This window comes from Labeo rohita, chromosome 8 (assembly GCF_022985175.1).
Source record: "Labeo rohita strain BAU-BD-2019 chromosome 8, IGBB_LRoh.1.0, whole genome shotgun sequence".
Lineage (NCBI taxonomy): Eukaryota > Metazoa > Chordata > Actinopteri > Cypriniformes > Cyprinidae > Labeo > Labeo rohita.
Window position 1 is genome coordinate 6,642,313 of NC_066876.1, and position 25,944 is coordinate 6,668,256.

Sequence of the window (25,944 nt, forward strand, 5' to 3'; positions counted from 1 at the left end):
CAACGCGGCGGTAAATATGCTGCCAACGATGTAATGCTTTTAAACGAACTAAAGCTTAGATGACTAATTCCTATAGTAACGTCAACTTGTCAAATCAAGTTTAGGCTGCTATTAAGTCAAGTAAGTTAGTCGTGATACATTTTAATGTTATCTCAACAAACTTTTCCTAATCTGTTAATACGTTTTTTAGCACATAAGCAGTGTTACAAAGTCTGTGGATTTCCTGCGGAATTGGGCTACTTTAACATTGTTGCCACGGGTTGTTTTTCATGTCCAACGGGTTGAAGCGACCCCCGTTATATTTAGCCCCTGGAGTGCAAACAACACCAGGGAAACCCAGACAAAAAACGTATTTTACCCCCACAGAACACAATTTTTAATGGGGGACCCCCCTCGAAACGCAATTGGGCTACTTTTTGGCTAGTTTTGAGTAGCAACTGTGCAGGTTTTGTTTTGAAAACCTGGCAACCCTGCACATAAGCTTAGGTCAGTTCAGAATGAATCAGAATATGTTAAATACTATCGCCACGTTCACACAGCAACAGAATACGGTTGTCAATAGGGCTGTTCGATTCCGAAAATTTTGGAATCAAGTCCGATTCCGATTCCTCGTTCTGAAATTGATGAGATTCGATTCCAAGAACCGATTCCTCACAGTTGTTTTCAATTCCGAAAATTTTGGAATCGAGTCCGATTCCAATTCCTGATTCTGGAATTGATGAGATTTGATTCCAAGAACCGATTCCTTACTGTTGTTTTCGATTCTTTTCAAGAGTGGAGGAACCTAATTTCGCCATGACTGTAGGATATAAAGCTCTTAGAAAGTAGCCTTGTCATAATATTAAGCTTTAAATAACTTCATATGCTCATATAATAAATAAACCGTAAAATAACTTCTGACTCGTTTTTGAACTGATTCATTAAAACGATCTGTCCGAAAGAACCTTTTCGTGGAAAGGAATCAGGCTTATAATCACTATTAGCGAGCAAGGCTGCATCCTCAAACTCAAACGAGCTCAGTACTGACTCTTTTCATTCAGAATATTTTCGTGAATCGATGTTCAGTGACGTTTGATGACAGCAGCCGAGATATGCAGCCTTCGTATGGTGCAACCATTTGTTTGAGAGGTGCCCATAGATAAGCTTTGTTGAGCTTAAAACGGCTATGAACGGGGTTAATAAGTTCACTATAAACCATGGCTTCTTAGGGATTATCGCTTTAATTTTGTCTTAATAAAAATAACATTAAAAACAATTCTACAGGTCAATTTAGACTTTAATATTATAATAGCAATACAGCCTACAATACAAAAAAGGATATTTTTAAGAATTGTCCCTGCTGAAAAGAAAAGAAAAAAAAAAAAACAGCTAAAACCAGCCTACGCTCATTGGCTGGTCTGAGCTGGCTTTAGCTGGTCCCGCAGCCTGGCTAGTCTGGTCCAGCTAGACTCCCAGCTAAGTGACCAAAACTCCTCTAAAACCAGCCTGCTGACCAGCTATGACCAGGCTGGATGACCAGCAGGGGTACTACTGATTAAATTTAATACTGCATTAATAAATTATAAGTGTTTTTAGAGATCAACTTTGAGTATTAGATGACACATGAGTGTGGGGAAAAAAAATTAACATTCTGTATCTAATATCGATTCATAACCAATATGGTATTGTTATATTTTGCATCCCTTTTTAATATTGTAGCTACTCAAGTTAAACAGAGGCTATAAGCTTGATATTTTCCTCACACAAAACATAATCATGCAGCAAAATTAGTGACTCCATTATCTATCTAAATACAACAGAGTGCCTAAAGGGACATGATGATGGAAAAAAAATATGAGATGGGTTTTCTCATTAATGTTTTAAACAAGTTTTGCAAGCAAATGGAAAGTCTCTCAGGGGAACCCAAAACATTAGCGTGGGAATGCAAAAGCATTCAAATAACATTTTTTTGCCTCTTTAGCCGCTCCATAATATCCAGAAAGTGATGACTGAATATTACTCAGAGGAACAGTGCTCTAAAATACAATAAAATATAATTATGCTGACCTTCATGATTACACAAACATCCTCTAATGAAACTCACATCTGCCTGTCAGCACAGTCCCACCACTAGGAGGCTGATTCAGGGTTTTAAAATAATTCACAAAAATAAAAAGGAGAGGTTTATGGCACTTTTTATTAACTTAAGCTTTAACTCAAACCCAGATTTTTTTTTTTTATAAATGTGTTATTTATTTTAACCCACAATATGTACATGTGTAATAGTGTCTCATCTTGAAAAGACATTTCGTAAATTCTCAAATAAATTTCCTTGAGCATACAGTATAAATAAATTTCATTCACTCGCAGTTCTCCATCTGTGAGAGTACATGGGAACATTTCCTCACCAATTGATTTACAGCATTCAAGTGAATTATTGGCAATTCTAGCAGCCGCTCCTCAAGCTCTGTTTTCCAGAAGAGCCTGGAAGTCAGGTGAACAAACCAACTTGTGTTTAATGTGTCCCAGCACAGACATGTCTCCCCTTCTGCCCTCTGTATTTACTGAGACCAGCTCCTACAAAAACACAGAAAAAGACAATGTAATACAAATACTATACACTATACAGATAGTGTACAGATTGTGCCACGATGAGCTGTAATGTGCTTGGCCATGTGCTTGTAAACTTTTGTCACCAATTTCATTTATGGATGCATCGACAGTTCAGCAACCGAAATTATTTGCTGTCATAACATTTTCAAGCCAGCAGTTGGCAGCGATTCCCCACCAAACAACTGGTTAAAGGAGTATTGTAGAACATTTGCTGAAAAGTACTGACCTACAAGATATAGATACGTTTGTTTGTTGATAGGAACAGATTTGGAGAAATATAGCATTACATCACTTGCTCATCAGTGGATCCTCTGCAGTGAATGGGTGCCGTTACAATGAGAGTTTATACAGCTGATAAAAACATCACAATAATCCATACGTAATCCACAACACTCCAGTCCAACAATTAACACCTTATGAAGTGAAAAACTGCATGTTTTTAAGAAAAAAATCCATCATTAAGGTTTTTTTGACTTTAAACCATTGCTTCTAGCCAAAATACGAGTCCATAATGCTGCCTTGAGTGAAAAAGTCCATCTCCTATTGTCCTCTCCCATCAAAAATCAACCCACATTTAGACCTGTTTTACACTGTTTTCGCTTATAAATAGTACTCGAAATGTGCATATTTCTCTCCTGATTCAGACAAGACGACTTTTTCACTAGAGAAATCAATAATGCGAATTATAGACTCGCATTTTAGCCAGAAGCAATGGTTTGATGTTAAAAATGTCTTAATGATGGATTTGTTTCTTACAAACAAGCAGCTTTTTACTTCACAAGACATTGACTGATGGACTGGAGTGGTGTTGATTACTTGTGTATTACTGTGGTGTTTTTATCAGCTGTTTGGACTCTCATTCTGACGGCACCCATTCACTACAGAGGATCCATTGGTGAGCAAGTGATGTAATGCTACATTTCTCCAAATCTGTTACTATGAAGAAACAAACTCATCTACGTCTTGAATGACCGGAGGGTGACATACTGACCTGCAGGAAGGCACAGGGTGTTCCCAAGGCCACATCCAGGGTGACGTTACCCAGAATAAGCTGCACTTTGCCTGACTTCCTCACGAGCATCTTTCCCACCAAACCCTCTTGTAGATCCTTAAGACAACAGGTGTTCTCATCTTGAGATTCATCCTGACACACAAACACACACAGGAGAACAAAAAACACATGAGCATTTGAAAAAACTGACATTAGTCTGTGACGTAATGCTAGTCGGCGCCAACCTGAGTCTCGGTCTTCTGCATCACGGTCTGTCCGTCACTCGACTGCACCTCTGTTTTGGTGGGCCGGGCGTCACTGGTGGGCGGCTGGCCTGGCAGACTGTCAGGAAGCTGCATGAAGAGAAGCTCCTCCTCTTTGCAGTGATTCCACACCTCCAGTAAATCAGGCAGCAGATCAGGTTTGGGCAAGGGCGGCGGCCTGAACATAGGCTCCGCCTTCTTCGGTTCAAGAATATCCAAAGGCTCCTGCTTGACTGAAGGAAGATAAGGTGGGATGGATGATAATAAAAGGATATGGTCACATTATTGATTTTTCTATGAAATATTGTGGGCAAATATATATTTTCTATCAGATTCCCATTAAAATGCTTGTGAAATTTCACAGAGCAACATTACATTTAAGGTGTTTGCTAGTTTGAGGAACGATTAAGTTGAATGAAGTTTGTCCTACTCTTCACTTCAGCTCCAGTGCTGTCAGCAGTGCTCATCGGTTCAGGATCTGAAGAGGTCTTCACCGATTTGAGTGTCTCCTCACTAAACTCCTCTTTGAAGACCCATCCCGACACAGCCAGCGGCAGCTGCACAGGACAGCTTCCTCTCTCACCTCTCAGGTGAGGGTCGTCCAGAAACTACAGCACACAAAACCAAAGGCTTGTGAGTGGATTCGTTTTCTCAGTTAAGCAATTTGCACTTGAGAGAATCACATAAATACAGGAGAGAGTTCACTCCAAAACAAAGATGCGAAAAAGAAGAAAAAATATGTATTATATTTTTGCAAGAAAATTAAAGCTATTTTAGGTTTTTGCTTTATGACTTTTACCACATTTTTGCTCATAACTGTCATCAGCCTAAAGCATCTGGACAGTTTACTTTTGATCTTTATTTTTTTCCAGTAATGATTCTTATGACTAAATTTGGTGCTTTATTCTTTATTCTTTTTTTTTGCTGCTTTAAATCACCTATGAAAAAGTACAAGAAATACAAAAATTGCAATTAAATAAATAGGGCTGCCCCTAATAGTCGACTACTTTGTGTGCACTTGGAATAACAACCAAATGCGCTTTTGTAAAATAATGAAAGCAAACAGGATTTGCTTTCTGCCATCTCGATCTCTGTGAACTTAAGTGCGAAACTCCAAAACTCTGTGTATACCTGCCTTATAGACATAAAAAAAAATATCTATAGAGAATGTAATGTCTACTTTCAAATGAAATAAATCAAATAGAAAACAAATATTCTCAGATTATGTAATCCATATGAAACATGAATACAGGCGAGTCAGTGTTGTCAACTTTATCTCTTAAGCCGAAAATAAAGGGCTAGTTTATTTAAAAATTATTAAAATGTTAATGCGGTCTACTTGCTGTTTTTCCCTGACACATTTATAATTATAATATCTTCCAGTGTGCTGTGGCAAGCTTTTTTTTGCATGTGCTTGAGCGCTTATTAGACTATGTAGGCAATTAAAGTCTCATTATTATGATTTATATGGCTTATTAATAAACGTGCAGCTAAGAGCAGACTTATGCTTAAAATGAACGACTACTAGTCATCCAGAAAAATCTTTAGTTGAGGGCAGCCCTGAATGCTTTTACAAATAAGATGTTATATTTTACAATTTAAACAATAAATAATTTTTTCATTGTATTAAAGAAATGTGAATGAGACTCTTTGCATTTCAGTAATCAGAACTCAGAAAAATATGATGAATGTTTTAATGCAAAAGATGTGAATTGACCTAAAGTAAGATTTATTTTCTTAATGTAAAATAGAACTTGTAATTTTTTTTCCTTTTGGTTTTGGGGTGTAATATGACCAACTAATGGTTCCACACAGGTTTGAGTTTTTTCAGATTTTCTTTTTTTTTGAACACTTACATTGTCCCTCTCAAGTTTGCGCAGGATTTCTTTAGTCTCCTCTTCGGTTTCTCTCTCCTTTTTGATGTTGATGATGGGTGAAGGGCCACTGTTTGCCGTTTCTCTGGTATCATCATATACACCTAATCAAATAAAACAAATTAAGACAGGAGTGATTACTGTATTAGCATTTATTAGCAAGTCATTTTATAGAGACTGCACTCACAAGAGCCATTTCTGTCCAATGCAACATCTGATAATGGATTTCCATGATTTTGTACACTTTTGTACACTTCCAAGTTTGGAAAGCACAATTATAATAATTAATAATTCAATTTTTGTTCCCGATGAACATTTAAACCCGTTGTATATACTAACTACCATTCAAATGTTTGTGGTTTGTGCTTTCTTTTAAAGAAAATACATACTTTTATTTACCAAGGATGCATTAAATTGATCAAAAGTGACAGTAAATACACTTATAATGTGACAAAATATAATGTGTTTGTTTTAAATAAATGCTGTTCTTTTGAAAAAAATATCAGTTTCCACAAAAATATTATGCATCACAACTGTTTTCAACATTTCAAAATTTTTCTTGAGCATGAAATCAGCATATTAGAATGATTTCTGAAGGATCACGTGACACTGAAGACTGAAATAACGATGCTGAAAATTCAGCTTTGCATCGCATTAATAAATAAAATGTTACCATATAACAGAAAATAATTATTTTAAATAGAAATAAAATTTCACAATACACCTTTTTACTGTATTTTTATCAAATAAATGCAGCCTTGGTGAGAATAATAGACTTAAACATAAAAAACAAAAACGTACTGACCACAAACTTTTGAACAGTAGTGTATGTACACCTTTAACTTAAAATCAGAATGAATTACTGCCTGTCAGTATTTTAATTCCATATTAATGAGCATAATGTCAGATATTTGAGTTACGTTGTTTCTGACAACTGTAAACAACAGAGTAAGGCTAATTAACTGCAGTATATTATTAGCAGAAGAGTTGTTATTTGTTATTAACTAAAGGAGAATACATAATCATTCATCATTATTAGTCACTGGGGTCATATTTCTGTTGTTGCTGGAGCTTAAAATCAATAAGCTGTGTGCTACAGTAATTTTACTATGGTGAAAAGGTGCTGAGATTAGGCACAACACAAGCATTACTGCTTTAATGCCATTTAGTGTTTCTAACAACACATTCTGGCTCGAAACAGTACTTGTCGAAACGATTTCTCATATCGTCGCCTGTTGACCTCGTTTACCTTTCCTCTTGGCCATCATCTCTGCAGGACCCTGTTCAAAGATAGAATGTGACTGGATGACCTCAGGGCGACCTCGGCCCCTCCCTCGGCTGTCCCGCTGCCGACCTCGATCCACATCCTTCTTATCCCGTCTCGTTCCTTCATCAGCTTTTAATCTGCGGCAGAGTAAAACAAATAACTCCATCTTCACTTATGAACAATGGCGAGGGATTGATTATACCAACATGAATTATTGATAGTAAATCAAGTCCATCACTTACTCCTCTTTTGATTTTCGACCAATAATATTGGGCGTGAAGGTTTTCTGCAGGACAAATGATAAAAAGACATTTTAAATTCCAGCATATGCGTCTGAAATGTCGTGTATGACTATAATCTTCAGATACGGATGGTTACCTTTTTGACTCCTCCTAATGTGAGGTCTCTGGAGCGCATTGTGGGCAGGCGTCCCGGAGAGATTGAAGCGGGCAGCCGGCGACCCATCGGCAACCCTCTGGCTCCCCCTACATGCGGCGTCCGTGGAGGCCCACTGGGGTCACCGGAGCTCTCCATCCTCACTGACAAAAGAAAAGAGATGTTACTCTAAATGTAAAATTGACATGTAAACTCCATGTACTTTGACAAAATCATAAGGAAAACTTTTAAATACACATACCAAATGCTTTAATGTCACTATTCTGTCCCAGTCCAAAACCTAAAATATCTAAACATATCTATCTATCTATTTATCTATCACATGTTTGTGTTATGTTGGAATCCCCATTCAAATTCCCACTGGGATCCTTCTGGCTTGGTTCCAGATTATGATTATGAGAGAAATTCTGTACAAATTGCAACCACGGTCGGATTTTCTGACTCCTATGATGATACGAAGGAATAGACTAACATTCAGCCACACATATAGTAAATCAGAAACAGATATTTCCAGCAGACACCGGTATTTCCACGCTTCCGAACACATGGCGACACAAACACGCATCCAGACTCATGACTGTACACTCACCAGTGCGCTTCCTCTAGTGCAGAGATTCCTTAAACACTGGCTTTAAATAGACTACAAAATATAACTTTGTTACAGGCAAAATCGAGAGTTTATGATGATGATATCTAGTGCAAGTTTGTTTAAGGCGGAGTTTCACGTGTAATGACACTTTGACCCGTGTGACGCAGTGATGTGATTGGTGAACGTCAACGCTGCACAGCTTTGCGCAGATTTTTTTAAAGGCACAAATACTCACATTTCAAACAAGCGCTGTTTTTTAGTACAAATTATAATATGAAATAAAACAAAGTAAAATAAACATGGCATGGCCTGTTACAGTTTATTATAAAGTTTAATAGTCCAGCGTTATCGAACAAAAAAACAGAAAGAACTTAATTTGTTTATTCATTCATTCATTGATGCAGCCTCACCTTTGTCTTGATGTGTGTTAATAATATATTTCTGACTTGGCCAGATTTTCAATTAAGAAAATTAAAGGTGTCAGTAAAAGCTAATTGTTGGCAATGTTTGGCATATATAAACTTATAACATCCTGATTATTGAATGATTATTAAAATGCAAAACAGCAACAAGAACTGATGAATGAATGAATTGAATTAATTAATTAATTAATTAATTAATTAATCTCTATAAAAATTAATCTTTAAGCAGTTTTGTTCAGTAACCCCAGACTATTATTATTGTGTTTATTTTAATTTAGTTGTGCTTGTCAATAAAAAATTTAATAGAAATGTGGGAAAAAAAAAAAATATATATATATACACACACACACAATATAATTAAAAAAATAACAAGTATTATTATGATTACCCTATAAAATTAAAAATATATATATAATTTATATTTAATCACTTTGATTAATTATAATATATATATATATATATATATATATATATATATATATATATATATATATATATATGACATACAGTTATATACAATTAAAAACAAAGGTATTTATTTATTTATTTATTCATTTATAATGTATATAATACACATAAAATTATATAATCTATAATTTTTACTATATAAAATCTAAAAATGTAAAAAAAAGTATTATGAATAAAATATAAAATGTAAAACATTATATATAATTTTTGTTTTAGAATATATAACACATTATTCCATAGTATTTTGTTCCATATTTTCATATTTTGTCAAGAATTAGTTACCAATATTTTTTAAATAAAATATATAAAAAATGTTATAATATATATATATATATATGAAATACAATTAAAAACAAATATATTTATTTATATATATAACCTTTATTTTAGCATTTTTTATTAATTATTATATATAAAATACATAAAATTAGATTCAATTAAAAACAAAGGTATTTAGTATTTATTTATTTATTCATTTATAATGTATATAATACATATATAAAATTATATGATCTATATAATGTTTACTATATAAAATGTATATATATATATATTCTGTGTTCATTTTCATTATAATATAATACATAATATACAATTACATAAAATTATATAAATATAATAGTATATATATATTTACAATATCAAATATACAAATAACAAGTATTATTATGATTATATGTAACGCCACGCCAGCAGAGGGAGCCCTCACCCATTGACTGCCTGTTGCTGCTCCCTCTGCTGCTTCTCTGGTAACTTTCTGTTTGGTGGCCATTTAGGGAGGCCTAAACCAAACAGGCCTCGCGAAGTATTGTTTTGTTGTGCGGACTCTACTAAGCGGTTTCTCTTGTTTCATTGCCTTGTTTTGTTCATGCCACGGCTTTGTTTCTTGCCATAGTTTTTGCCTTGTTTCATTGCCTTGTTTTGCTACTTTGGACTGCGCTCTTGGTATTTTGACCTTCTGCCTGTTTTCTGGATTTCGCTATTGTTTTTGCCCTGGATATTACTGTTTGTTTGGAGATCAACCCTGCCTGTCTGACTACGTTGTGTTCAATAAAAGCTCGCACTTGGATCTATCACGCTTCCCTGGAGTCTCTGTTACATTATATTACAAAATGTAATATATTCTGTGTTCATTTTCATTCAGTCTTGCACAAACTTTATGTGCAAAAAAATTTCCACACAAGAATGATTTTTGATAGGTTTAGAGTGAGGATGAAATTAGGTTTGGAATAAAATCAAGTAATGATGATGAACATAAAATAAGATATTTTGAAGAATGTGTGTAATTAAATGGTTTTTGGTCCCCACTGATTTCCATAGTATTTTGTTCCATACTATGGAAGTCAATGGCTACTGTCAAGTGTTTGGTTACCAACATTTTTAAAAATATCTTCTTTTAGGTTCAACAGAAGAAAGAAACTCTTTAACTTTAACTCTTTAACTTGAGGGTAAATAATCCAAGTCTTTATTATTGTAATCACAGCACTAATAACATCAGACTACACATTTATTAGGCTGAATGGGGAAATTAATCTTAAATAAATTAACAAATATAAGCATTTCAGTCCACTAATAATTTCAACTGACAAATATCGAAATCTGTACATCTATAATGACTTTCATCCTTACATGGCTGTCAAGGTCTGTTGAGTTTTAATTATCTGCTGTCCATTAATTACTCTCCATCCTGAGATAATTTAAGTTGTCGTCAAAGCAGCCGTGCGCAGAGAGAGTCCCGGTGTGATCCCATCAATCACAGACAGGCCATTCACAATGAGTCAGAAACACAGCTCTGATCATCTGACCTTCACAGAGCTTCAGCATGTCATGGCAGTCAGACGTGTTGTTGTGTGGTGTTCAGTGATCGCTGTGCATTTGCATCGCAGGGGATGTGCTGCTTGTGACCATATGGTGCAGCATTTGGTTAGTTCCTCTGTAGGTTGAAGCATCAGATCGTCCTGTCCTTGAGTTACAACATGCACGAGTGGACGCTGGTATCAGTAAAGCAGATCCACACGAGCATATACTTGAGTTATAGTGGCGTCAAAGTGTAATGAATGTAAAGTTTGGCCCTCAGTGCAGTGATGACCTCCTCCATAGTGCGCTTGAGTTCACATGCTGCTATAAATGTCAATAATTTGACTGAAGCCAGCTTCATTTCTGTGTGTGTATGTGTGTGTGTGTCTGTTTTCCTTTAAATCTCATTCTTAAGTTTGGTTATGAAACTCGGATTCTAAATCTGACAGGAAGCATATTAGACATGGTTTTACACCCTAAAATAAAAATGGTCACACGGTGAGCCATCTGCAACTCAAGAGGGGGTGTGAGATACATGAAGATACATTCACTTAATGTTGTATGCCAATATATCACACATCACAACCATTGTATAATATAAAAATAAAAATAATATAAAAAATATTATAAAATATATAATGGAATGTAGAAATGTTATAAAAAATGTATATAATATTTTAAACTGTATGAAAAATATATATACATAATTTTATATAATATATATTTTTACAATATAAAAATAAGAACAAGTATTATTATGATATTATTATATATCCCTAATAAATTATTATTATTATTAGTAGTAGTAGTAGTATTTTTAAAAAAACAAATAAATTAAAATTAAATAAATAAAAATTATATATAATAATAATAATAATAATATAAAGTATTACTATTATTATTTCTATTATTATATCTGCATGAGATAACCACAAGCTTTGTAGGTTATATAATAATAATAATAATAAATCTTTATTATTACTATTATTATTATTACTACTATTATTATATCTGAATGAGATAACCACAACCTTTGCAGGGAATAATAATAATACTAATAAGAAGAAGAAGAAAAAGAAGAAGAAGAAGAAGAAGAACACAGACAAATATAGGAATAATAATTATTATTAATATTAGTAGTAGTATTATTTACTAAAGACTATTCTTAATTTGTATGTCACGCTTTATTTACCTTTTTACATTTTTCTTTTATAACTCATAGACTTCTGCAAATTATAACATTTATTTATATTTAGAAATACTTGATTATAATATTGAGTACAAGATGTCAGAAAGTTTTAATAACTCCTTTGCGGGTGTTACACGGAGTGAGGGACGAGAGGCGAGCGGATCCATATGCAAGCCTTTATTGGGATGAGACAAAGACATGGTCGTACAGGCAAGGTCGAGACGGGAGCAAACAGGAATAACAAAGGCGATCGAGAGAATAATCCAGATAACAAGAGCGATAATCCAAGGCAGGCGGCTAGACAGACGTAAACGAAAGAGCAGGCGAGAAGTCAAAAACACGGGAACCAGAAACCAGGGAACGCTAACACAACAACAATACAATCTAACAATCCGTGACTAGCATGGAAAGTCCGGGGCTTTTATAGCGCCGCTGATAGGTCGTGGGTCAAGTGTAATGGCTGATGGGAAATGTAGTCCGGGGTGTGGTGCAACAGTCTGTGTGTGAAAGGGCGAGAGTGACATCTGGTGGTGAGCGGACAGCGGGACACCGACCAGATTCGTGACATAGCCCCCCAAGGAGCGGCTTCCAGACGCTCCAACAGAGTAACAGTCCAGGGAAGCGGTGGGGCGGGAGTGAGACAGGGCGAGGGCTGGAGGGCCAGGTTCCTGCGGAGGACCCGGTGATTGAGGCAGGACTGGCAGAGCAGGAACCCTCCAGGGTGGGGCCGGAGGCGGAGCAGGAGGCACAGGAGACCTCCAGGGCGGAGCCGGAGGCGGAGCAAGCGACGCCAGAGCCCTCCAGGGCGGAGCCGGAGGCAGAGCGTGCCCTCCAGGGCGCGGGCGCCTCCAGGGTGGAGCAGGAGGCGCAGGAGCCCTCCGAGGCGAAACAGGAGGCGGAGCAGGAGGTGGAGCAGCCCTCCAGGGCGAAACAGGAATCTGCGTCACGGTCTGGGACCTGGGGATAGCAGGGACAGAGGAGGCAGACAGAATAGGAGAAGGCGCAGCAGTCCTCCGGGGCGGAACAGGAGGCGGAGCAACCCTCCGGGGCGGAACAGGAGGCGGGGCAGCCCTCCGGGGCGGAACAGGAGGCGGAGCAGCCCTCCGGGCGGAACAGGAGGCGGAGCAGCCCTCCGGGCGGAACAGGAGGCGGAGCAGCCCTCCGGGCGGAACAGGAGGCTGCGTCATCGACTGGGACCTGGGGAGAACAGTGACAGAGGATGTAGACAGGGAAAAGGGAGAAGCAGAGAGTTTGGTGGTTAACGCCCCCTCCGTAAGAGGTTCTACGGCTGGCGCCGACACCTCTGGAGGCATTGGCGCAGCTTCTCCGACGGGGAAGGCCTCTGGAGCAGACTTGAGACCAGACGGGGCCTCTGGGGCAGACTTGAGACCAGACGAGAGCTCTGGTGCAGGCTTGTGATCAGACGAGAGCTCAGAGGCTGACCTGTGAACAGGCGTGACCTCAGGAGCACAGTGTGTAGCCCACACACACCACATGGCCACTGCCATTAAGGGAAGAGCAGCAGCGATAACGTCACTTGGCTTGTGAAGATCTGCTGTAACGTGGCTTGACTCGGGAACAACATGGCTTGACTCGGGAACAACATGGCTTGACTCGGGAACAACATGGCTTGACTCGGGAACAACATGGCTTGACTCGGGAACAACATGGCTTGGAACAACATTGACTTGGCTTGACTCGTGGGGAACAGCTGCTGTAGCTTGACTCGGCCCTGTAGCTTGACTTGAATCAGGGGTAGCTGCCGCAACAAGAGGGAGCGCCATCTTAGCTGTCCGTACAGCCATTAGGGGTGAGTCCAACACGTGGGTCATCATGTGGCGTGACTTGGAGACAGCGACCATCTTGTGGACTGGCTTTGGCGTGGCGGCCATCTTTGCGACAGGCTCTGGCGTGGCGGCCATCTTTGCGACAGGCTCTGGCGTGGCGGCCATCTTTGCGACAGGCTCTGGCGTGGCGGCCATCTTTGCGACAGGCTCTGGCGTGGCGGCCATCTTTGCGACAGGCTCTGGCGTGGCGGCCATCTTTGCGACTGGCTCTGGCGTGGCGGCCATCTTTGCGACAGGCTCTGGCGTGGCGGCCATCTTTGCGACAGGCTCTGGCGTGGCGGCCATCTTTGCGACTGGCTCTGGAACGATGACTGTAACTTGACTTGACACAGAAACAGCAGCTGTAATGTTGCTTGACTCAGAAACTTGACTGGACTCAGGAAACAGAGCTGCAACTTGACTCGATTTGGAAACTTGACTTGACTCAGGAAATGTAACTGTACCTTTAAATGGCTTTTGTATGGCAGCTGTGACGTGACGGAGCTCTGTGATCGCCGCCATCTTGTGAGCGGGCTCCGCCGTCGCCGCCATTGTGTGGACGCGCTCCGACGCGGCCGCCATTTTGTGAACGGGCACCGCTGTCGCCGCTACTTTGTGCACAGGCTCTGTTGTCGCTGCTGTGGTATGAACGCGCTCCGGCGCGGCCGTCATCTGGTGAGCGAGCACCGGCTCGGCCGCCATTACACGGGCCGGTTGCGCTGCCGGCGTTACCGCGATGTCGCGTTGCTTCCCCCGCGACACCCACAGTGAGCAAGGAACCGCTGATCTGGAGTGCAATGTTCAGATATTGGCTTATCGTCCACTGGGGCTGATACATTGGCATTAAGGAGCCGAAAGGTTCAGAGAGAGCTCCACGGAAAAAATCATCAGACACAGATCACTCATCGAAGTCTGCTGTGCTAATGCGTAGAAGTCCATGACAAACTTTTCAACTGGTCGCTCACCTTGCTTGAGGAGCATGATCTGTACTGCGGGGTTCTGAGCTGCTGGATCCTTGTTGACGGATTGTTCTGTTACACGGAGTGAGGGACGAGAGGCGAGCGGATCCATATGCAAGCCTTTATTGGGATGAGACAAAGACATGGTCGTACAGGCAAGGTCGAGACGGGAGCAAACAGGAATAACAAAGGCGATCGAGAGAATAATCCAGATAACAAGAGCGATAATCCAAGGCAGGCGGCTAGACAGACGTAAACGAAAGAGCAGGCGAGAAGTCAAAAACACGGGAACCAGAAACCAGGGAACGCTAACACAACAACAATACAATCTAACAATCCGTGACTAGCATGGAAAGTCCGGGGCTTTTATAGCGCCGCTGATAGGTCGTGGGTCAAGTGTAATGGCTGATGGGAAATGTAGTCCGGGGTGTGGTGCAACAGTCTGTGTGTGAAAGGGCGAGAGTGACATCTGGTGGTGAGCGGACAGCGGGACACCGACCAGATTCGTGACAGCGGGGTAATTGTAATTTACAGATTAACCACTGTAATGTAAATACTGATTATCTTTTTTCTTTTTATTTTCCCACTGTGAGGTAGTTTGGTTAGCTGTCAGGAATAATTTTAAAGAAAAGGTGTAAGAAAGACCAAAATTAGGATTATTTTGAACATTAGTTTAATGAAATAATGTTCATTAGGCTTTATACTGTTGTTTTTAAGATTACATTTTTTAAATTCACACATTTAGGCTGCATTTATACTAATTTTTCGTTTTAAAATGCACAACTTTTGCTACGGTTACAGCTATCGTTTACACTACTCTGGCATTTTCAACCTTCGAAAACGGAGACTTTTGAAAATGCTGCAGACCCCGTTTTAGTTTGAAAAATCCAGGGCTGCATTTCAGTGTAAACGGACCAAAACGGAATCTTTTGAAAACTATGACCACATTCTATCTGCGTATCCTTGATGACCGTGTAAACAATAACATCATGCTCATTGTTGTACCCATATATTTGTGCAGGCAGATCCATCGTTTGACCGCTCCAATCACGTAGACTCATCCGCCAAAGGGAGTCTACCTATAAAGGTGCATCTCAATAAATTAGAATGTCGTGGAAAAGTTCATTTATTTCAGTAATTCAACTCAAATTGTGAAACTCATGTATTAAGAGTGCTGTATCCAAGCATGTTAACAGAAAGTTGAGTGGAAGGAAAAAGTGTGGAAGAAAAAGATGCACAACCTACCGAGAGAACCACAGCCTTGAGAGGCTTGTCAAGCAAAATCGATTCAAGAATTTGGGTGAACTTCACAAGGACTGAGGCTGGGGTCAAGACATCAAGAGCCACCACACACAGACGTGTCAAGGAATTTGGCTACAGTTGTCGTATTCCTCTTGTTAAGCCACTCCTGAACCACAGACCACATCAGAGGCGTCCTATCTGGGCTAAGGAGAAGAAGAAATGGACTGCTGCCCAGTGGTCCAAAGTCCTCTCTTAAGATGAGAGCAAGTTTTGTATTTCATTTGGAAACCAAGGTCCTAGAGTCTGGAGGAAGGGTGGAGAAGCTCATAGCCCAAGTTGCTTGAAGTCCAGTGTTGAGTTTCCACAGTCTGTGATGATTTGGGGTGTAATGTCATCTGCTGGTGTTGGTCCACTGTGTTTTTTTAAAAACCAAAGTCAAAAGCACCAAAAGTTGGTAAAATGACCATGGTGTAGGTGTGCTTGACTGGCCAGCAAACTCACCAGACTTAAACCCCATAGAGAATCTAAGGCGTAATGTCAAGAGGAAAATGAGAAACAAGAGTCCAAAAAAATGCAGATGAGCTGAAGGCCACTGTCAAAGAAACATGGGCTTCCACACCACCTCAGCAGTGCCACAGACTGATCACCTCCATGCCACGCTGAATTGAAGCAGTAGTCAAAGCAAAAGGAGCCCCTACCAAGTATTGAGTACAGTAAATGAACATACTTTCCAGAAGGCCAACAATTCACTAAAAATGTTTTTTTTATTGGTCTTATGAAGTATTCTAATTTGTTGAGACAGTGAATTGGTGGGGTTTTTTTTAAATGTGAGCCAAAATCATCACAATTAAAAGAACAAAAGCCTTAAACTACTTCAGTCTGTGTGCACTGAATTTATTTAATACACGAGTTTCACAATTTGAGTTGAATTACTGAAATGAACTTTTCCACAACATTCTAATTTACTGAGATGCACCTGTATATATCTATGGTTGTACCTGCGTGAATGGTCATGTGACATGCGTTTTCGGGTTGTGTTGTGTAGACGGAGATCGTTTCTGAAACGCAGAGAAAACGCTAATGTAGACAAGGATCGTTTTAATTGTAAAACGCCGTTTTAAAACGAAAACGCACTAGTGTAAACAGGGCCGCCATGTCCACACTAAGGCTGCGGCTGCGTCTACATTAATCCGGATACATATGAAAACAGAGTTTTCGTTTTAAAACGCTCTCCGTCCACACTAGCGTTTTCATGCATTTTCCAAAAGTTTTTCATCCACACTGAAACGTAGGAAAACGTTAAATTCGACATACTGCACATGCGTAAAAACTCACTGAGACGATACAAACAGAAGAGACATAATACGTTTTCACGCAATTCTTGGCAGGATCATTTTATTTACGGAAATATCTCATCATTCACTAACGCGTCCATGTCGCACGCTCTCATGTTTGATCTAAACAGCAGCTGCCCTCACATTTAGCTGCAGGAGACAGGACAGCAACTGAGTACATTTTCTGTCATCTTTTTAGGACTGTAATATGAAGAGTGTACAAATATATCTTTAGCAGCAGTGTAAAAAAGTGAATAGCACATAACGGCCACAATTACAGGTATAAACATGGATATCTATAGGTACAATATGCGTCACATGACTAAACATGCGTCATCATTTTCAAAAGCCTCCGTTTTCACAGTCCACACTGCAACGCGGAAACGGCGTTAAACGAAAACGTATTAGGCTATGTCCACACTAATACGTTTTCGTTTGAAAACGCATCTTTTTCTCTCCGTTTTGGCCTTCCATCCACACTGAGACGGCATTTTTGGTCAAGGAAAACTGAGCTTTTTGAAAACGCTCTCCAAAGTGGATAAATTTGTAAACGCCGTTTTCGCGGTGCAGTGTGGACTGTGAAAACGGAGGCTTTTGAAAATGATGACGCATGTTTAGTCATGTGACGCATATTGTACCAATAGATATCTATGTTTATACCGGTAATTGTGGCCGTTATGTGCTATTCACTCTCACACTGCTGCTAAAGATATATTTGTACACTCTTCATATTACAGTCCTAAAAAGATGACAGAAAATGTAGTTGCTGTCCTGACTCCTGCAGCTAAACGTGAGGGCAGCTGCTTTTTAGATCAAACCTGAGAGCGAATGATAGTGAAAGATGAGATATTTCCGTAAATAAAATGATCCTGCCAAGAATTGCGTGAAAACTTCTTATGTCTCTTCCGTCTGTATCATCTAAGTGAGTTTTTACGCATGCGCAGTATGGCGAATTTAACGTTCTCCTACGTTTCAGTGCGGATGAGAAACTTTTGGAAAACGCTTGAAAACGCTAGTGTGGACGGAGAGCGTTTTAAAACGAAAACTCCGTTTTCAAATATATCCGGATTAATATAGACAGTAACCAAAAAATGAAAATACTGTCATTAATTACTGACCCTCATGTTGCTAAAGACATAAGACCTTTGTTCTTCGGAACACAAATTAAGATATTTTTGATGATCTTTCTAACCCTGCATAGAGTTAAAAAGGAAACTTTAGCGACTATAGAAATCCTAAAACTCAAAGCTACAAAATCCTTTTTGTGACAAGATTGCATTCACACTTATTCTCAAGCAGAGATGTTTTATTCTAGTCAGCATGTGCTGGAGATGTGTCATCACTCTCGCTTGTTGTGACTGGAGAAAATCGCTTCATTTGTTGATGTAAAAATGCAAGTGCTGTCGCTCGTCTCTGTGAAGATGGAGCGCCTCGTGTGGAACAGGCAAGAGTGAGTAGCTTGTTATATCACTTTCACGGTTCATTGATGCTGCACTTTCTCATGGCTCTTCATTTCCCTTTGGCATACAGCTGTAGAAAACACAAATACATGCGGGGGAGAGAGAGAGAGAGAGAGAGAGTGTGACGGTAAGTGAAAGTGCGCACGAAGGGGCAAACGAGAATCCCCCCGATCTCAGTTTTCATCCTCGTTTACGGAGCTGGCAGCACTGAAAGGGAAGGAAAGACGGTGAATTAAAACCACACTCATTCATACAGCTTCTGTCTGTGAACATTTCCCTTCTTCTTCATCACAACTGCTTCTGAACACAGAGGTACGTCTTACTTTTATATTCATTTAAAGCACATGTGAATTTAGACTATAATATAATATGTAATACAACAAGACATTTATTCTCCAAGACACATATCCTATGTGGAGTATATAATATAATATATATTAATATAATACATTTATCTACTTATTTACTTGAATCGCTTCCACATATTATCATTATTTACATGCTTTTTTGACATGTTTCTTATTTTAATTTTTCCCTCTTCGAATTGTTTTTTCTCTGAAGTGCAGTGAATTGAGGTCAGGACTGCCTTGTAGACTTTCACCGTCCAGAGGAGAAGCACAGATAATCAGATTAGAACATTTTGTTCAAAGTGTGCTTTCTTGCGCTGGTGTTTTCTTTTTTTCCCTCTTTTGTAGTTCTGTCTATCACAGTGAAATGTAGAACAGTGTTGCTTTTAATAGTTTCACTCCCACCACAGTGGAGCTGCATTGCAGATACATATGAGACTGGCTCATGAAGAGAAATCTGAGCCATGACAAAGTCATTAATACTGTGAGAATCAGGCTCGCGTTTTTCCAGGTGCTCAGTCCAGCGAGCGATTCCTCAATGAATCTCACTGAGTTCAGATGCTGCTGTTTGTGCAGGAGATCATTAATCATGTGTGAATGTGGCTTGCTTCTTTGTGACTGACCCACTGATATGCTCTGGATGCACGTTTATGTTTATTTTGGCACATATGGGTCATTGAATACACTTATGCTGAGGCTTTATCAAAGCGAAGACAAAGAGTTTTGGGAAAATTGTGTTGTTGTGTTTTTTTAGTCAGAAAAGCGGTTTACGTGATGAGTGCATCTCTGTAGTTCTCCATACACAAGCATGTTGTACATGTATACTGTATATATGTGGCCACATATTTACACAATCAATACTAATATTTTTCTTAACAGACCCCATGTTTATTAATGCTTTTCTGCTCTGTTATACTGCTGATTGAATCTCATAAGACCAACCGCAATATCTTTAGAAAAAACATATTGTGCATTTTACTTGGACAAAATTAGGAATAATTTTAGGACTTTTTTCTTTTTGCATTGTGACATAATTTTCATTACATTTAACCATAATTGTAATTATCATTACTATAATACATTTTGTTTTTTTATATTATTACAATGCAGATGTATTATTAATAATTATATAATTTTTATATGATTTTAAGCATATTACATAAAATATTTGTTGTACTGTCTTTAAATGATTTCTTTTGTTTTACAGTCATTTTAATGTAACATTTCATTTATCCTGACTTAGTGTAATATCAAATAACACACTAGTTACATTTCTTTTTTTAAATTTGAAATAAATAATTAAATCAGCCTAAATGAGAATCTAATATTAATGTATTAATTCTTAAAATAATTACATTATTTTTTATAATAGTATAATAATGCATTACTATAATGCATTTGTTTATTGTATTATAATAATGCAGATATATTATTAATAATGATATAATTCTAGATAATTCTAAGTATTTTACATAAAATATTTGTTGTACTGTCTTTAAATTATTTCTTATGTTTTACAGTCATTTTAATGTAACATTTTTTGTAACATTAATCATTTTAATGTAACATTTTTTATTATGACTTAAAGTGTAATATCAAATAACACACTATAGTTAAATAAAAAACATGATTTAAAAAATTCAAATAAATAATTAAATCAGGCTTATTGAGAATAAAATAATAATTTATTAGTTCTTAAAATTATTACACTGATTTTTGCTAACTTTTTCATAATAATATAACGCATTACTATAATGCATTTGTTTATTATATGATTATAATGCATATATATATTAATAATGATATAATTCTAGATTATTCATTTTACATAAAATATTTGTTGTATTGTTTATTATTATTATATAAAATTATTTATAATGTATTACAGTCATTTTAATACAGCATTTTTTATCATATTAGAGTATTTTATTTACAATTTTCATTAAAATGTCTAATCTATTTGTAATTACACATTTGTAATGATGAAGTTGCAAATTAGCACATATAAAATATACTAACTTAAAATGCAATATTAAATAACACACTGCAGTTAAAATTTGTAAAAAATTGATTACAAATTTTGAAATAAATTATTAAATTAGCCTTAATGAAAATCTAATATTAAATGATTAATTTTTAAAACAATTCCATTAATTAGTTCTGACTTGTTCCTCATCTATTGCTTTTCTTCAGTGATTCATACAATCATTGCTTGAAAACTTACAACAGTTAATGAGAATTTAATGAGAATCATCACTAAGAATAATGGGAACTACATACACACATATAAACAAACAAACAAACCCCAAAGTAAAACGTCTGGCTGCATTACAGTAATGAGACTTTGGGAAAATAACTTTTAATTGTCATGAGAAAAAAATGTCACAATGCAAATAACTTTATGTTCTTTATACAAAACAAAAATCGTTCTTTTATTAAAAATGTGATCTGAACATGTTTTCATAAGATTTGCTTACCATTTTTGAGGCTTATTTTATAATAGACAGCATGCAGCATCTTGATTTTTTACTGAGCACTAGAGCAAAACTCAAAACTGTTCAAAGGTTTTTCTAAAATAGTAAGCAAGCAGCAGCAGCAGCACTGTGTGTGTATATTTGTGTGTGTGTTTTGCAGCTTTGATGCAAGTCCTGTGAGGATGTTTATCATGGCCTACATTCCCTTTGAATGAAAGGCAGCAGTCTGGGGAGTTGATGTGTTTCCATGACATTATGGCAGTTACTGCCTCCATCCCCACTGCTGTAATAGCATGTGCAGAGAATGAGGACAGATATTTAAAAACTCACCGTTCGTTAATCTTAAATTACATTTTAAATTATGTTCCATCATAAGGCAAAGCAGATGATCACTTCAGGCCACACACACAAACATATGTCCTCTGTGGAAAAAAAGAAAAGAAAGAAGTGTGCTTGATTGCAATGAATGTGCACTCATAGTGTACTTCAAATCTTAAAACGATAGTTCACCCAAAAATGGAAATTCTGTCATTATTTACTCACCCTCATGTTGTTCCAAACCTATAAGACCTTCGTTCATCTTCACAACACAAATTAAGATATTTTTGATGAAATCCGAGAGCTTTCCGACCCTGCATAGACAGCAATGCAACTGCAACTTTATCATTACAAATGTGTAATTACATTAATGTGATCCTGGATCACAAAACCAGTCGTAAGGGTAATTTTTTTCAAAATTGAGATTTATACATCATTTGAAAGCTGAATAAATAAGCTTTTCATTGATGTATGGTATTGTTAGGATAGGAAATTAAAAAAATGTCCTATATTTTTAAAAAATATTTAAAAATCAGGAATCTGATCTAAAATCTAAATATTGAGAAAATCACCTTTAAAGTTCTTCAAATAACGTTCTTAATGTATATTACTGATCAAAAAAAGTTTTCATACATTTACAGAAGGAATTTTATATAACATCTTAATGGAACATGATCTTTACTTAATTTCCTAATGATATTTGCCATAAAGGAAAAATCTATCATTTTGACCCATACTATGTATTTTTGGCTATTGCTACAGATATACCCCAGCGACTTAAGACTGATTTTGTGGTCCAGGGTCACATATATTTGAATATGTGGCATAAAAGTGTGAATAGAACATGAATGGCATGTGAATATACTTTGTGAATGACAAAGTATATTTTAGTTAATCATAAATGCTTGTCATTGTACAAAAAATCAAAGTAAAGTGAATAAAAAAAAACACTCATAAGTTCAACAGCATTTATTTCAATATAAACTATTATACATTCTTATTTAATTGCAAATGACATGCGGTTAAAAGTCCAAAAAAGTACATTCAGTTCACACTAGTATATTATTTAAAACATGATATTTCCATAATAAATTCTCTTGTAAAAGTGTATTTCTCTTTCACAAGGGATGCCATATGTCTCTGAGCCAAAGCATTCATGTGTGAAGTACTTGCTGTAAAACATATTCTCATTTTCTGGCATGCACACATTTGTGCCATCCAGCATTTTCATGCCAGTCTCCTGGCATTGCGCTGCCTCAGCATACTGTCCATATGGGAGATTTATACCAAAATACACCAAATCCGTGACATTTTAGCTTACATGTACATTTTACATTTACAGCTGACCCCCAAATGTATTATTTGGATTAGTTCACTTTCAGAATTACTTACCCCCATGTTATCCAAGATGTTCATGTCTTTTTCTTCAGTTGAAAAGAAATGAAGGTTTTTAAGTAAACCATTCAATGATTTTTCTCCATATAGTGGACTTCAAAGGGGATCAATGGATTGAAGGACTAAATTGCAGTTTCAGTGCAGCCTCAAAGGGCTTCTCACGATCATAGCCGAGGAACAAGGGTCTTATCTAGCAAAACAATCGGTCATTTTCTAAAATAAATAAAAATGTATACCACAAATGCTTGTCTTGCTTGACTTTGCACATTACATAATCACGTTGGAAAGGTCACGTACTGTTACAGAGTGAACGATGCGTGAAGCGGGCGGATCCAAATGCGAGCTTTGATTAGTCCAAGTCCAAGGCTTATATAGGGTCCCTGATTGGATGCAGGTGATAAGCACAGAGAAAAATCCTGAAATGTTTTTGTCAAAAAACATAATATCTTTACAACTGAAGAAAGTAAGACATGAACATCTTGGATGACAAGGGGGTGAATACATTATTGACTACAATGACTACAATTATCAGTGACTACAATTATCAGGAAATTTTTATTCTGCAAGTGAACTAATCCTTTAAGAATGGTAAAATATGCTTGAAGTATGCAAAAAGGTGAAAGTCAAAGAGCAAATTCAAAGAACAACTGATATGGGAAATAGGACAGTGAGTAATATGAAAGCAGTGAAAGGAGAAAAGAAAAGAGATGTGTTTATAAATCACCCTGCCATCTCTCTCTCAGAGTTATGGGTGTTTCTCAGAGCACAAGGGTAGATAATAGATTGTGTGACTTCACATTACTCTAGGGTCAGCGGTCATAGGAGCAGGAAATGACAGCTAATCAAGCACACGGCCTCATTCACTGCACTTCACACGTACTCATGGCAGTAATCACACACCGGAGGAGAGCAGAGCATTACTCACACCCGCACTTCAGCAGAACACATCACACAACGGCCTTATTATCTCTCCACTGAGAGGCAGTAGTCAGGTCTGTGAAACAGGCCTTTGCTGGTTTGATTAGATGATTGGCTAAATAATGTGTTTATCTGTTAAAAAGCAGGTCATTTGGGTTTTCGAAAAATATCTTTTTTGAAGTTTGTAATGTAGCTATCCTTCAATGTGAACAGTCTGCGAAGCTGTTAATCAAAAAAGTGCTTTATACGTAAAGATATTGTCTCTCAAAAGAAAGAGTCGACTCAGAATCGCCTTAACGAGTCTTTTCCCCAAAATCCCAAACATGACCTTACATAGCTGCTTTGAAACAATCTATATTGTATAAAGTGCTGTATAAATAAAGGTGATCTGTATATGTACATAAAATACCATCTATGTTTGCTACTGTCCACCATGTTACTTTTACTGGGTAACACTGTTGACATTTTTAGTGTTTTGGGCCTATAACATGGAAGCCTAGAACTACTGAGCATATGGTATGTTTAGAAATATATTTTCATAAACAAAACATAAGTTTTAGTTAAATTGTCTCTTGACACAGGTTTGTTAGTTTAACCAATATTAGGGAAACAGAGAGAACATCACTTCTAGTGTTTCATCCATGTGCTGCTAGGGGAAATATCACATACTGTGCAAATTATGCGAGAATGGGACAAACCATTCCTATTTGACAGGGGGTTTTCTATTGGGTAACTTAGTTGACAGTGGTTTGTCAGACACAAATAAAACAAGTTATATCACAAACAGTTATTATTTTTGAAGCACACACCCAAATGTCTTGATAACCTAATCTAACTGAAGGCAAAACTATGAAATTAATTTATATTTGAGGTCATTTTCATGCTTAAATGCAGAGTAGAATAAGGAACTTTACCAAATTGGACAGCTGAATACCAGGGTTGTATGTGATATGAACATCATTTGTGAACAAAAGATATGGCTTTTTCAACATATAGTACTAGATAATTAAGCATCAGGGCTTTATATTGATAAAAATATATTAAAATATACTTCACGGACATGAGATTAAAGAATGACCCATCTGTTTTTGTGCTAATATGTGATATCTAGTGCAGCTTTAGGTTTTCAGGTAAACCACTGTATTACTGTCTTACTGAAATACTTACTGAAATAATTTGCTGTGAACCCATTATTACCTCCGCACAGATACTTCAATAGCACGCATTTTTCTAGGTTAACAGTAGTTTGAGCTGCCATGTAAAGTTGTTGCTACTTACATCTTTCAGGTGAAAAGCCATTTTTGAGGTCGATGAATAATAGGTGAGTGTTTGGATGTCCTGCGTGATGTACTGTATTGCCACACAGACCAGCTGTTACCAACCTGTCTGTCATGGACTGCATGACTTCGCCACTTCCTGTGGAATTGTTTTTTTCTGCAACTAAGCGACTAATACAGTTTTGGTCGACCAAGCCTCTTCTCGTCAACAGTTAGTCAACTATTAGGTGGCATCCCTAATTTTTAACATACTTTGTTAGCTAAGATAATTTGATATTTCATCTGATCTTGTTGAAATACATAGTTTAGTATCTAATAGTTTAACTAATCCCAAATTTTCTAATAATACGGGGCAACATGTATATTGAAAATAGCACAGGACCTAAGACAGAGTCTTGCGGCACTCCATACTTTACTGGCGTTAACTGAGATAACTCCACATAAAAAAACAAAAACAAAGTTTAACTGAGTTATTTCAAGAGTTTAATAGGATGTTGCATGGTTACAAAGCACCTCTTAAGGAATTTTATTCAGTTCTATACACCT

The 25,944-nt window shown here is 37.3% G+C and overlaps 2 protein-coding genes across 2 annotated transcripts in view; one reads left to right on the forward strand and one right to left on the reverse strand.

The window, feature by feature from the left end:
- Positions 1 to 1,627: 1,627 nt before the first annotated feature.
- polr3d (polymerase (RNA) III (DNA directed) polypeptide D) lies at positions 1,628 to 8,155 on the reverse strand. Its single transcript, XM_051116448.1, has 9 exons — positions 7,973 to 8,155; positions 7,366 to 7,526; positions 7,230 to 7,273; positions 6,970 to 7,124; positions 5,703 to 5,824; positions 4,277 to 4,454; positions 3,829 to 4,079; positions 3,584 to 3,736; positions 1,628 to 2,556 (listed from the first exon to the last, which is right to left on the reverse strand). The coding sequence occupies exons 2-9, from the start codon at positions 7,519 to 7,521 to the stop codon at positions 2,440 to 2,442; spliced, it is 1,176 nt and encodes a 391-aa protein (XP_050972405.1). The 5' UTR covers positions 7,522 to 7,526; positions 7,973 to 8,155; the 3' UTR covers positions 1,628 to 2,439.
- Positions 8,156 to 18,520: 10,365 nt separating this feature from the next.
- The window catches only part of LOC127169582 (phytanoyl-CoA hydroxylase-interacting protein), a 32,997-nt gene continuing 25,573 nt past the window's right edge, over positions 18,521 to 25,944 (forward strand). Inside the window, exons 1-2 of the mRNA XM_051117062.1 lie at positions 18,521 to 18,659; positions 18,740 to 18,981. The gene's annotated coding sequence lies outside the window, so the exon portion shown is untranslated. The remainder of the gene's footprint in view (positions 18,660 to 18,739; positions 18,982 to 25,944) is intronic.